At 40.9% G+C, this 12,178-nt stretch overlaps 1 protein-coding gene across 1 annotated transcript; it reads right to left on the reverse strand.

Moving 5' to 3' along the window:
* Positions 1-8,292: 8,292 nt before the first annotated feature.
* On the reverse strand, positions 8,293-8,520 carry LOC132486267 (ragulator complex protein LAMTOR5-like). Its single transcript, XM_060093229.1, has one exon. The coding sequence runs from the start codon at positions 8,518-8,520 to the stop codon at positions 8,293-8,295; it is 228 nt and encodes a 75-aa protein (XP_059949212.1).
* Between the last annotated feature and the right edge of the window lie 3,658 nt (positions 8,521-12,178).

The raw sequence follows: 12,178 nt of genomic DNA on the forward strand, positions 1-12,178 counted from the left end.
CTCAAAGAAATGGAAACAAACCGACCTGAAGATTAACCATACCTGAAGCAATCAAGATGATGCTGGTCAGACCACCAGTGACCAATTTCAAGATGACTGTCAGAGCCAACTGTACCGTTTCTACGTGTAACCCCCTCCCTCTGACTATAAAAGCTCTTGCCCACTGGTTGTAGGAAGTGGGGAGTCGGCCTTTGGACAGGCATCCACACTCCCCTCTCCCTGGCTGCCAGCATCCAAAATAAAGCAAACTTTCCTTTCCACCAACCTTGCCTCTCTATTGGCTTTTGAGTAACAAGCAGCCAGACTGCACTTTCAGTTACACTGGGATATCATAAACTGTTTGTTAATAGTAGCTGAGTTTTGTTATTGGTTTGTTCCATTTGTTGTTTATGTCGTTGTTATTAATACGTTAATTGTATTAGACATAGCGTCAACTTCCAAAGTAATGAAAGATAGATAAAGACAACTTGAGTGCTATTATTGTTTTTCATTTGGCTCTTTTAGAGTATTGTGCCATGTGGATATGGGCTATTATTTGCTCACCCTGTCATTTAAACAGCAAAAACCTGGCTTGAACTATATTTATCTTTCCATGTAACCATTCAAGAGGAACTAAAGCCATTAGGACCTCAGTGAAGATATAAAGTTGTCCTATCTCCCAAACCCAGACTGTCTGTAACTGATGCTTCCTCTCAGAAAGTCCTCCAGACACAAAAGGTTTCATTTAATCAGCCAGCAATAACATTTCCCTGAAAGAAGGGTAACTGAGGTCCCTGTTTAGTTTCAGTACTTCAGAGGGTTAAGTTGTTTTTCAGATTTTGCTCAGTCTGTGTAAACAGTGTGCCGCTAAGTGAGCTCATTGATCACCATAATGCCAGGCAGAATCATCTGCTCAAGGAAAGCAAATAATAAATCATCTCCAGGCCTGTATCAAGCCGGCATGTTGCATGAAGAAGCCAGTAAAACAAGACTACGCAGTCTTCTATCTTAGCATACTGTCAGATGTCACTGTTTATTTCATGATCTGGCCAATCGGGATCACCGCAGATTAACCTAAGCTACGTGACCCTCTCCTTTTCTCTGACCATGGTATGCTTTGTTACCAACTTGGCAATTTACATGTCCAGCTTCCCTTTGGAGACCCGAACTGGGAGTAAACCACCAATTTAAGTATCAGTGTGGTCCATTTAAAACAGGCTCCTACGTTTGCTCTGATCTCTATTTCATTTTATAAAGGCCAAGTTTCCGTAACTATTTATCAGGGGCTGGCCATACGATACACAGTATCTTCTCAGCCAGGTATTTGCAAACATTCCCAATATCCCTAACACAGAACGAGTGGTCCATCATTATTTCTTGAGTGGATGTATACATGTTGCTAGGCTCCTTCCTGTAAGACCAGAGGTGAACACCACTTTGTTTTCTGGCAATTTAATAAAAGTGAAAATGCTTGAGGATCAATTTCTTTTTTAATTATAGATTTTTATTAGAAATTCTGCAACTGTGATTAAGAGTTATTTTATTTTCCCCTATCACTGAATGGCTCCTTCATTGAGAGAACATTTCAGAAAGTACATAATTAGCACTCTCCAGGAGCTGATTGTAATGACTCGCCCTTGAACAGATTTTCTGTAGGAGTTGAGGCTCCCTGGTGCTGGAAGAAGATGGCTTTGAGGGACTTGCAGTAGGGAGAATGGATGTCAGAGTTTGGCCTCAGACCAGAGAGTAAATATCTGGTTCCAGTTGCAGATCCCTGGTGAAGCAGAAATAGCATTGCCCTTGTGGAGAGAGTAGGTTCAGAGGAATGAAGTAGTGAAGGGAGTGGGTGTCCAGATCCTTGTAAATGATTCACCTTCTGCCTTCACACCCCACCTACACACCAGCTAGAAGGAAGCACACTCTAGGCAATGCTTCCTGAGAGGGCAGTGGGTCTGAAACTTCTTATGAGTTCATGTTTGTCTAAGTCAGTCGTTCTCACATTTTTGGTCTCAGATGAGTTTAACAGTCTTAAAATTATCGAGGACCCCAGCATACTTTTATTTATGTGGGTTATATCTATCAACATTTATCATGTTCAAAAGTAAAACTGAGAAAATGTTTGTAAGTATTTATCTTAAAATAACTGCTATACATCATTAAATATTAACATAAATGACATCATTTTATGAGAAATAACTGTTTCCAAAAAATAGTGAAGAGAAGCATTGTCTTATGGTTTTGCAAATCTTTTTAATGTTTGACTTAATAGAAGATAGCTAGATTTGCATATTGACTTCTACATTCAGTCTGGTGTTATACCACATACCATGTAGTGCCTGGGACAGTCCACTGAATGGGAATTAAAAAGGCAGATAAGAGCTCAGTATTGTCCTAATGATTCTGATCTGTAACTCCCTGAAAAGCTCTTGGGGACTCCCATGGGTTGCCAGGCCACACTTTAAGAACCACTGTTCTAATTTATAAGACCCATACTCCTTTGTATGTCATGGATGGTCCCAAAGGCATCTTACCACAGTGGCTGTCTTTGGGATTCAGCCCAATTGGTTTCCCAAGCTCAGGCTTCCAACAATTGGAAAAAAAAAAAAAAAAAAAGAAGGCTGTGAATTACTCAGCTCTCGGGTGCTTTTTCAATTCCCAAGTGTAAGTAAGTGAATGAATGAATAAATGAATGAAATAATGAAACTGTTCCTCAATTTTAGTACTTTCATTTTCTTGATCTTAAAATCAGATTGTAGTCTCCATCATGAAGCTGGATTAGCTGCATTCAATCTGAGATTAACAGAGATTAGACAAATTTTTGCCTTTTTGTATGATCTTTTATCACTTGCTCCTAAATCTTTTTTTTAAAATTTATTTTTGGCTGTTTTGGGTCTTCATTGCTGTGTGTGGGCTTTCTCTAGTTGTGGCAAGCAAGGGCTACTCTTGGTTGTGGTGCCTTCTCTTGTTGTGGAGCACGGGCTTCTAGGCGTGCGGGCTTCAGTAGTTGTGGTGCACAGGCTCAGTAGTTGTGGCTCGTGGGCTCTAGAACACAGGCTCAGTAGTTGTGGCGCATGGACTTATTTGCTCTGCAGCATGTGGGATCTTCCTGGACCAGGGCTTGAACCTGTGTCCCCTGCATTGGCAGGTGGATTCTTAACCCCTGCACCACCAGGGAAGTCCTGCTCCTAAATCTTATAAAGCACGGAGGGAAAACTGCCACATGCTGGGCTTCTAGTCACCTATAATTCATTCAGCCAAATCATTCATTGACTAAATCATTCGTTCTGCCAACAGACTTTTATTCAACTTTGGGGATTCAAAATTTAAAAAGGCAAGGTCTCTGTCTTCTAGAAGTTCACAGTCAAATAGAAGATGCTGTGACTTTATAATCCATGCATGCATTTATTCAGCATGCTCTAATCCATTTGGCAAATATTTGGGGGGCATCTATTATGAGCCATGATTAAAGCAAGTGGGCAAAAAGCCATTTCTTGTCTTGTGGAATTCAAACAACTGGGGCTACAAACCCAAATAAGTAATTAAAATATAAATTATTGTGACTTATCACAATAAAAGTAAGTACAAAACTCTCCAGGAACTTGGAGGAGAAAGTGAATATTTGGCTAGGAAAGTTAAGGAAGATTTCTGGCTTGGCAAGAGGCTAAGAAACAGGAACATTGATTCTGTGATCTGAAAGAGCCAGGTTCCAATGCCACCTCCTCATCACCCTAACCTCTCTCAGTCTAAATCACAAGGTTGTGAATACGAATGGGATCATGTCTGTGTAGTACCCAGGACAGTGTTGATTACCATAATTAGCGAAGTAATGGCATTCTTTAGTTGGAAATGCATCAGGCATATGTTCTAGGTGAGGAAAATGACACATGCAAAAGCCAGGAGATGTAAAAAAAACCATAGCATATCCTGGAAACGAATGAATTAGAACAAAATTGATAAAGTTGGTCAAGTAAAATGCCACAAGGTCCTTATTGAGGTAAGGTCAGGATTTCATTGCTTTTGCTCAAAAATCGCTCCCTACACCACCTACAAAGAAAAATAAGATATAAAAGCCTTTGATAAAGTAAATCACAATGCTGAAAAAAAGACAAACAGGAGTAGCTTTCTGAGTATAAGCCTAGATAACATTTTACAGTTTTTATCAAAAAGTGAGTCTGCATGGAAATGGGCTTTCCAGGGAGCTAGAGGCAAAGATATGATTAAGAGATTCCTGACACTTGCTGTCGTTTCTCCCCTTGGATGAAGTTGTGGCTTTGTCAACGTTGAATCTGGATCAAGAACCAGTAGAATGCCATGTTTGTAAACATTCTCTTGAACAGAAGGCCAGAGTTTGTAAATTCTTCAGGGATGATGCTGTAAGTTTACACATAAAAGTGCAGTGGTGGCACTTTTTCCAGATCCAAGGCACCTCGGCCATGCAGGGACAGTGCTGCCAGAGCAGCTGTGCCCACCAGAAATGCTAGAGGCTAGGAGAAGCTAGGCTTTGTGGCCACTCTGCATCCTGTGAAATCGCGAATCTGTATTAGCTCCCCAGGGCTGCCTTCAAAAACTACCACAAACCAGGTCCTTAAAACAACAGAAATATATCGTCCCACAGTTTTGGAGACTAGAAGTCTGACACCAAGATGTTGGCAGTCCCATGCTCGCTCTGAAAGTGGAAGGGGAGAATCCTTCTTTGCCTCTTTGGTAGTCGTCAATCCTTGGCATTCCTCGTCTTGTAGCTACAGGACCTCCATCATCATGTAGCATTCTCCCCTTGCGACTGTTGTCCAAATTTCCCCTTTTCATAAGGACATCGGTTATATTGGATTAGAGCCCACCCTAATGGCCTCATCTTAACTTGATCCCAACTGCAAAGACCAGTTTCCACATAGGGTCACATTCCTAGGTACCAGGGATTAAGACTTCAAACATACATTTTCAGTGTAATATAATTCAATGAATAAGAGTATCCTTGGTGAATTAATTTTGGAACTGAATCTAACAGTGTGTGTGTGTGTGTGTGTGTGTGTGTGCGCACGTGCACGTGTGTATATGTGTGTCTGTGTCCGTGGTGGTGGAGTGAGACAGAGTCCCTCTTTCACCTGTCCAACACCTACCTGAAATAATACAGAGTCATAAAACTAATATATCAGAGTACCTTTGATTCACAATGTTTAAAGTCAATTTAGGTATCATTTGTGAAGTGAGGAATAATTTGCTATGTCTAGAAAATAAGTTTGGGCCAAATTATGAGATAACAAGGTATTTGTACATAACCATTTAGGGATTGAGGAGCTATTGATGTTTCTAAGTAACAAAGTGATATGAGTAGACTTGGTTACAGAAAGGTTACTCTGGCAATAAGTGTGAGTAATGAGTAATTTCCCAGGGCAAATCTTAGAGGCAGAAATAGCAATTAGAAAATCACTGCAAGAGTCTGGAGAAAGAAACTGACTGGGGAGGGCTGGGGATATAGGTGTATATGGCAGTGGACAGGTATGCTGGACCAAACAGTGACCAGAAAGAGGAGAGGAGGGGAGTGATTAGGAACATTCTGAGTGACATGTTGGATGTGACTAGTAAGAAAGAAGAATTGAGATCGACTCTGAGGTGATGAGCTTGGCTAAGTGGGGAGAATATGTCACCATTAATGGGGATGGAACGCACAGGAGAAAATGCAGATTTTCTAAAAAAGTGAAGTGAATAACAATGCAATGTAGAGGGTGCTATACAGGGATAACAAAGGCATGAATGTTATTAAAAATATTTGTGAAAAACTGCCTCTGTCTGGGCAGTTATGCAAGGACACTGAGGTGCAGTGTCCTCTACTCTAAAGGTCTGCAGTTACCCCACACTCAAAATGACCCAAAGGATTGATTTGTCCCCTTTACTGTCAACTTGCCCCATTCCCCCACAAACAGTCCTATATTCCCTACCTCGGTAGGTAGCACCATCATTTACCTGTCTCTTAAGCCATGAAACTGTTACCTCCCTCTCCCCAGATCCTCATATCTAGTCATCAAGTCTTGCATCATCTTATAAATCTCTTGAATTGACCTGGCCTCTTCATTTCCATGGCGTCTGCTCTACTGAAGGTTCTAGTCTGCTCCCATCTGCATTATTGTCACAGCACCTTACCAAGTCAATCCCCCGGCACACTTGAACTAACTCCAATGACACAGCCAGAGTGCTCTTTGCAGAATGCAAGTCTGATCTGTTGCTGTGAGACTTAACAATCTCATATCACTGAGACTCAGCTTATCCACACTAAGACCTTTCCCTGCCCACTGCCTCACAACCAGCCAAACAAGGTCCAAACTCCATAACATGACCTACAAAGCCTTGGATGTTTTTACTCCTGCTTATCTCTAGACTTTGTCTCTTTCTATATGTGCTACCTTTAGCACATTTTAGCCCATTTAAGAATTGTGGAACTTTATAATCGCTGAATATTTCTTGCTTCTGCTTTGCATGGTGTTTCCTCCAACTGGGTGTCCTTCCCCAACTGCTCCCCTGGAATCCCCTCCCCTTTCATACTCTCCCTGACACTTTCGTGCATAACTCATCTTACTCTCTTTCCCTCTTCTACTTCTGTATGATGACATGCTTCCCCTGTTCCACTTACAACAGCACTGTGTCATTTTTGATGCAGCCGACTCCGCAGGTCACCCACAATCTCCCTGAGGGCAGGGCTGTCCAAATTCCATTCCACAAGCAGACTTGACATCTGTTTTGTTTCATGCACTGTCCTTTTGCTCAAGATACAAAGATGAATGGGTTCCTCACTTCAAGTTTCTGAAACCTGTGGACCAAAGAATTGGATAATTCAAACATTGAAAAGGAGCTTATCGCCTAATAGGAGAGTCAAAGAAAATAAAAATGTAGAAAGAAAAAATAAGTTGGTACAGTCAAAAGTGAATTATTACAGGTCAGAATTTTAATGGGTTTGGTTAAAAGCCACTGCAAGACATACAGGCCAGGGTAGCTACAGTATTATCTTTAAGGCAAACCATACAGATCAAAACAGAACAAAATGAGAGTGAATTTCCAAATATAAAAATGATGACATTTTTCAATTCTTTTGAAGAAGAAGTCACTAGACCGATACATTGCCTCTGACAGTTTATTCACAACAACTAAAGTAACTCTCAACTCTGCTTTGCTCCACTCAAAATAGAGAAATGGTATACAAATAAATATTTTTAAAAATAGTAGAGTAGCTAAGGTATTCATTTTCTGATCAGAACTGGCCTCCGGAATCATCTGACCTGACTTTTGACTGACAGAAAACTTTTCTGCCACTGCCATCAGCACCTGTAATCTAGCCACACCCATTTCTCCCTAGGGTCAGTGCAGTCGGGTCCAGTCTGAACTTCCCTGCTCCTCTCTTGCTCTCTAATAGGCTTCTTTGTTTTTTTCCCGCCTTCTAACCAGATCTATTAAACATAACAAAATTCTGTCTACAAAGTGACCTATACCTTCAAAACATGCTAATACCATACACTAACACATATATATGGAACCAAAAAAAAAATGGTTCTGAAGAACCTAGGGGCAGGACGGGAATAAAGATGCAGACCTACTAGAGAATCTACTTGAGGACACAGGGAGGGGGAAGGGTAAGCTGTGACAAAGTGAGAGAGTGGCATGGACATATATACACTACCAAATGTAGAATAGATAGCTAGTGGGAAGCAGCCGCATAGCACAGGGAGATCAGCTCGGTGCTTTGTGACCACCTAGAGGAGTGGGATAGGGAGGGTGGGAGGGAGACGCAAGAGGGAGGAGATATGGGGATATATGTATATGTATAGCTGATTCACTTTGTTATAAAGCCTAAACTAACACACCATTGTAAAGCAATTATACTCCAATAAAGATGTTAAAAAGAAAAAAAAAAGAAAAGAACAAAGAGAGGGTTTTAGATTTAGAAAGAAATTTCCAAACTCTCATTCATTGGCTGGAGAAATGAAGAGACATAACCAAGGTCATACATGGCTTATTGGTAGCCGTGTGGGACAAGAGCCAAGAATCTGTGATCTTCAGCTCATTGGACCAAAAAGAAAACATGCTATTTTCTTAACTAGTATTTTGATAAGTCAATCCATAGACTGTCCAAAAGCAGCTTACTCTAAAATTAATGGAAAAGTGTCCAATGCACATTCCATGACTGACCTAACTACTGGAACTCTCATAGTTCTGTAAGATAATTAACACAAGGTATGATTGAGTCCCTGTGACAGGCTGCTGGGGAACGGATATGAAATGTCAAGAGGCCGTTTTGTGCACCGCTGTTGTAATGCCATCATGTTTCTAGATCATGATAATGTTCCCTGATTCTAGACACACCATAGGAATATCAGTGGGGACCAAGGTCAGCTTAGCTGCTTGCTGGGCTGGAACAAATATCGCCCCAGCATGCTCATCTGACAGTGTTCTGCAGCAGCCCAGATCGAGTCCTTGTGAACCTGTGCACAGGACTCCAACAGTGGATGGATTCTTCACTGTGTCCTCCAGGTGCTGCTCCAAGGTCGCCCCCATCCCACTCTCCACCACCCACCCCGGGCAGGACCCCGAGGTGTGTCACCTTCTCCTGCTTTGTTCTGAAGTTCCAGTCCCCAGTTTAGCTTGCAGGTCACTGCATGGTCTGCAGATCCATCAATAAGAGGTAGCCTGCTTTCAGTCAAAAACACTCCAAACATTTTCCCTTCTCAGGGCCTTTGTTAAAGGCTAGATTAAACAGAAAGGCTCAGCAGATCTAGATCAGCAAAACTATCTTGAAATTATTAAATATTCAAAATTTCAAAAGTGAAAACACTAACCTAGTCGTAGTGGAAAAACCGTGAATCTGGTGGAACTTGCTTCCACCTATTTTGTGGTTTAGTCCTGTTTCGCTTTTGAATTACATCGCAATTACATGTGTCTTGGGAAAGAGGAAAACAATCATCTTTTCAGAATTTAAGTCTTCTTTAGGTCTTAATTTAATCCTGCTTTCACTGTGTGAATGAAGGCGTCTCCTTACCTTCCAGCCGTGGGTGTCACCTTCCATTAACCTTACTTAGGGAAGCCTTCTTGACCCTCCTGCTCTACCTCACTCCTGTTTAAATGCCACTTGCTCCTCTATTCCTCCCTTCCGTGGCCCCGGTCTGGGCTGCCATCATACTTGACCTAGACTACTGTAGCAGCTGCATCACTGGTCGCACTACTCTTACTTCTAATCCTTTCAATCCATTCTCCACACAGCAGCAGACTATTAGAATAGGTCAGATCACTCCCTGATTAAAATCCTTCAGGGGCTTCCCACTTCATTAGAATAAAATCTCCACTTCTCTTGCTGTCCCATGAAAGCCCCATGACCTGGCTCCTGCCACCCAACCCCCATCCACCCAGCCCCCGACAGCTCTGGTCATTGGATTTCCATTAAGGTTCCTTCTCCATCCGATCGTGATCATTCACCCTCAAGACTTTGCACTTCCTGTTTCCTCTGCCTGGAAACTTTCTACCTCTTCCTAAAATGACAGCTTCTTTCATCTTCAGATCTCAGCTGAAATATCACCTTCTGTATGGAAATCTTATCAGCTCACAGCCTCTAAAGATGGCCTCACTTTTGTCCCTTTCTTTGTTCGTTTGTTTTCCCGTAACGTTTATCACAAGTTATTGTTACATCTTTGTTTATTTGTAATTAATTAAATTATTGGTCTTTGGGGCTGAAAGTGAGCTCCATTAAAGAAAAAGAGGTGTCTCTGACTCGTTCACATTGATATTCCTGGTGCCTAGCACATTAACTGGCTCATAATAAGCCACTCAATGCATATTTATTGAATGAGTAATCCTTTATTACACATTTTATGTATATTTATATAAAATTTTACAATTTTAATTATGTTTGTATGTGTTCTTTTATTGACTTAATGTCTTCTTCTACTTTACTAAAGTTCTACAAGAGCAAAGATCAAGTCTACTTTGTTCACTGATGTGTTACTGGGACCTTGCAAGTAATAAGGCCCTTGCCATTATTTATTTCATAAGTAAATGCATGAAATAATTATCAATCAATGGAAGACACTTAAAAAGGTAATACTAAAGAGTCCAGATAGGCCATTGAGTTATAAAACAAAGCAGATGAACTCTGCTTTCAAAAACCTAAACTGGGGAAAGGCAGGTTTCAGCAGATAATGACTTCTTATAATCCCTTTAATTGCTTAATTCTATCTATAAAAATTAAGATCTAATAACCAGCCTGTTGGATAGAGATTTAATTTTCTTTTTTTTTAAAATCAGGGATCCAGTCTTGTATGTTAGCATCTACTTGAAACGAACTTGGTTTTTGGGGATAGAATGTACTTAAAAACATCTATGATGCTTAACAACCTAGTCCTTATTTTTTGGATATTGGCCTCAATATAATCTTGATGGAAAGTTCTGTTCAAGAGGTTTCCAGAATTGATATTGGAGCATAATGTTGGCCTACACTTCTGATCTGTGGGAAAGCTTTTGTGCCATAATGTCAAATGGCTATTGTGGTAAATGGCAAAAATGACCACAAGACCCTGTACCTCCTTCCACCAAGAAGTAGAGTCCATTTCCTAACAGTTGAATCTGTGCTGGCCCTGGAACTTATTTTGCTCAGTAGAATACGGCAAGAGTGATAGTGTGCCAGTTCTAAGTCTCCATTTCAAAAGACCTTATAGCTTCATTCTTACTCTCTGAGAAACTTGAAATGCCATGTGAACAAACTTGGCTAGCCTGCTGGAGGGTGAGAACACAGTGAGAGAGACCCCAGTTCTTTCAGACACCTCAGTGGAAGCCATCATAATCAGCTGGCCTGGCCAATCCACCAGCTGCCTGCAGATGCATGAGAAAGCCCAGCTGTATTAGTCTGCTAAGGCTTATACACACACACACACACACACACACACACACACACACACACACACAATGGAATATAACTCAGCCATAAAGAAAGAATGAAATTTTGCCATTTGCAACAAGAATGGACCTGGAGGGTTTATGTTAAATAAGTCAGAGAAACACAAATACTGTGTAATTTCACTTATATGTGGAATCTAAAAAAATGAAACAAACAAAACAGAAACAGATTCATAGATGCAGAGAATAAATTAGTAGTTGCCAGAGGGGACGGAGGTAGGGGGGTTAGGTAAAAATAGGTGAAGGGGATTGAGAGGTACAAATTTCCATTTATAAAATAAATGAATCATGGGGATATAATATGCAGAAAAAGGAAAATAGTCAATAATATTGTAATAACTCTGTATGGGATTAGACTTGACTTATCATGGTGATCACTTTGTAATGTATTTAAGTGTCAAGTCACTACGTTGTACACATGAAACTACCATAATATTGTACATCAACTCTGCTTCAATTTTTTTTTAAATGCAAAGTACCATAGACTGGGTGGCTTAAACAACAGAAATTTATTTTCTCATAGTCCTGGAGGCTAAAGGTCTGAGGTCAAAGTTAGCAGCGTTTGTTCCTTTCAAGGTCTCTGAGGGAAGAATCTGTCCCAGGCCCTGGCTTGTAGACAGCTGTCTTCATGTTGACATAGTGTTCTCCCTGTATCTTCACATCATCTTCTCTCTGTATGCATCCCTGTCCAAATTTTCTCTCCTTACAAGGACACCAGTCATATGCAAATATGCATTTGAGTGGCCATGTGGGGGAATCACGCAATTCACCTTGTAACACTAGCCAAGATTGGTAAAGCAAGGAGAACTGCCCAGCTCAGCCTAGCCCAAATGGCTGACATACAAAATAGAGCCAAATAAATAGCTGTTATTTTAAGTTACTAAATTTTAGAGTAGTTTGTTACCCAGCACAGGTTAACTGGCACAGCCATATTTAATTGAATTTCAGTGCACTTACTACTTGGTTTTAAGACTGTAGACTATAGCAGTCTGTTTGAGCTGCTATAACAAAAGATGGGTGACGTAAACATCAAACATTTATTTCTTATATTTCTGGAGCCTAGGAAGTCCAAGATCAAGGCACTGGCAGGTTTGGTGTCTGATAATAGCTGTCTTCCTGGTTCATAAGATGTCCATCTTCTCCCTGTGTCTTCACATGGAAAAGGATGAGGGAGCTCTTTAGAGTATCTTTTATAAGAGAACTAATCCTATTCCTGAGAGCTCAACTCTCTGGCCTAATCACCTTCCAAAGGTCCCTCCTCCTGAGGGAC

Source organism: Mesoplodon densirostris, chromosome 1 (assembly GCF_025265405.1).
Source record: "Mesoplodon densirostris isolate mMesDen1 chromosome 1, mMesDen1 primary haplotype, whole genome shotgun sequence".
In the NCBI taxonomy this organism is placed as follows: domain Eukaryota; kingdom Metazoa; phylum Chordata; class Mammalia; order Artiodactyla; family Ziphiidae; genus Mesoplodon; species Mesoplodon densirostris.

Excerpts from the sequence above, each read along its gene's own strand:
- LOC132486267 (XM_060093229.1), bottom strand. The coding sequence starts at position 8,520 with ATGGGGGCGACCTTGGAGCAGCACCTGGAGGACACAGTGAAGAATCCA.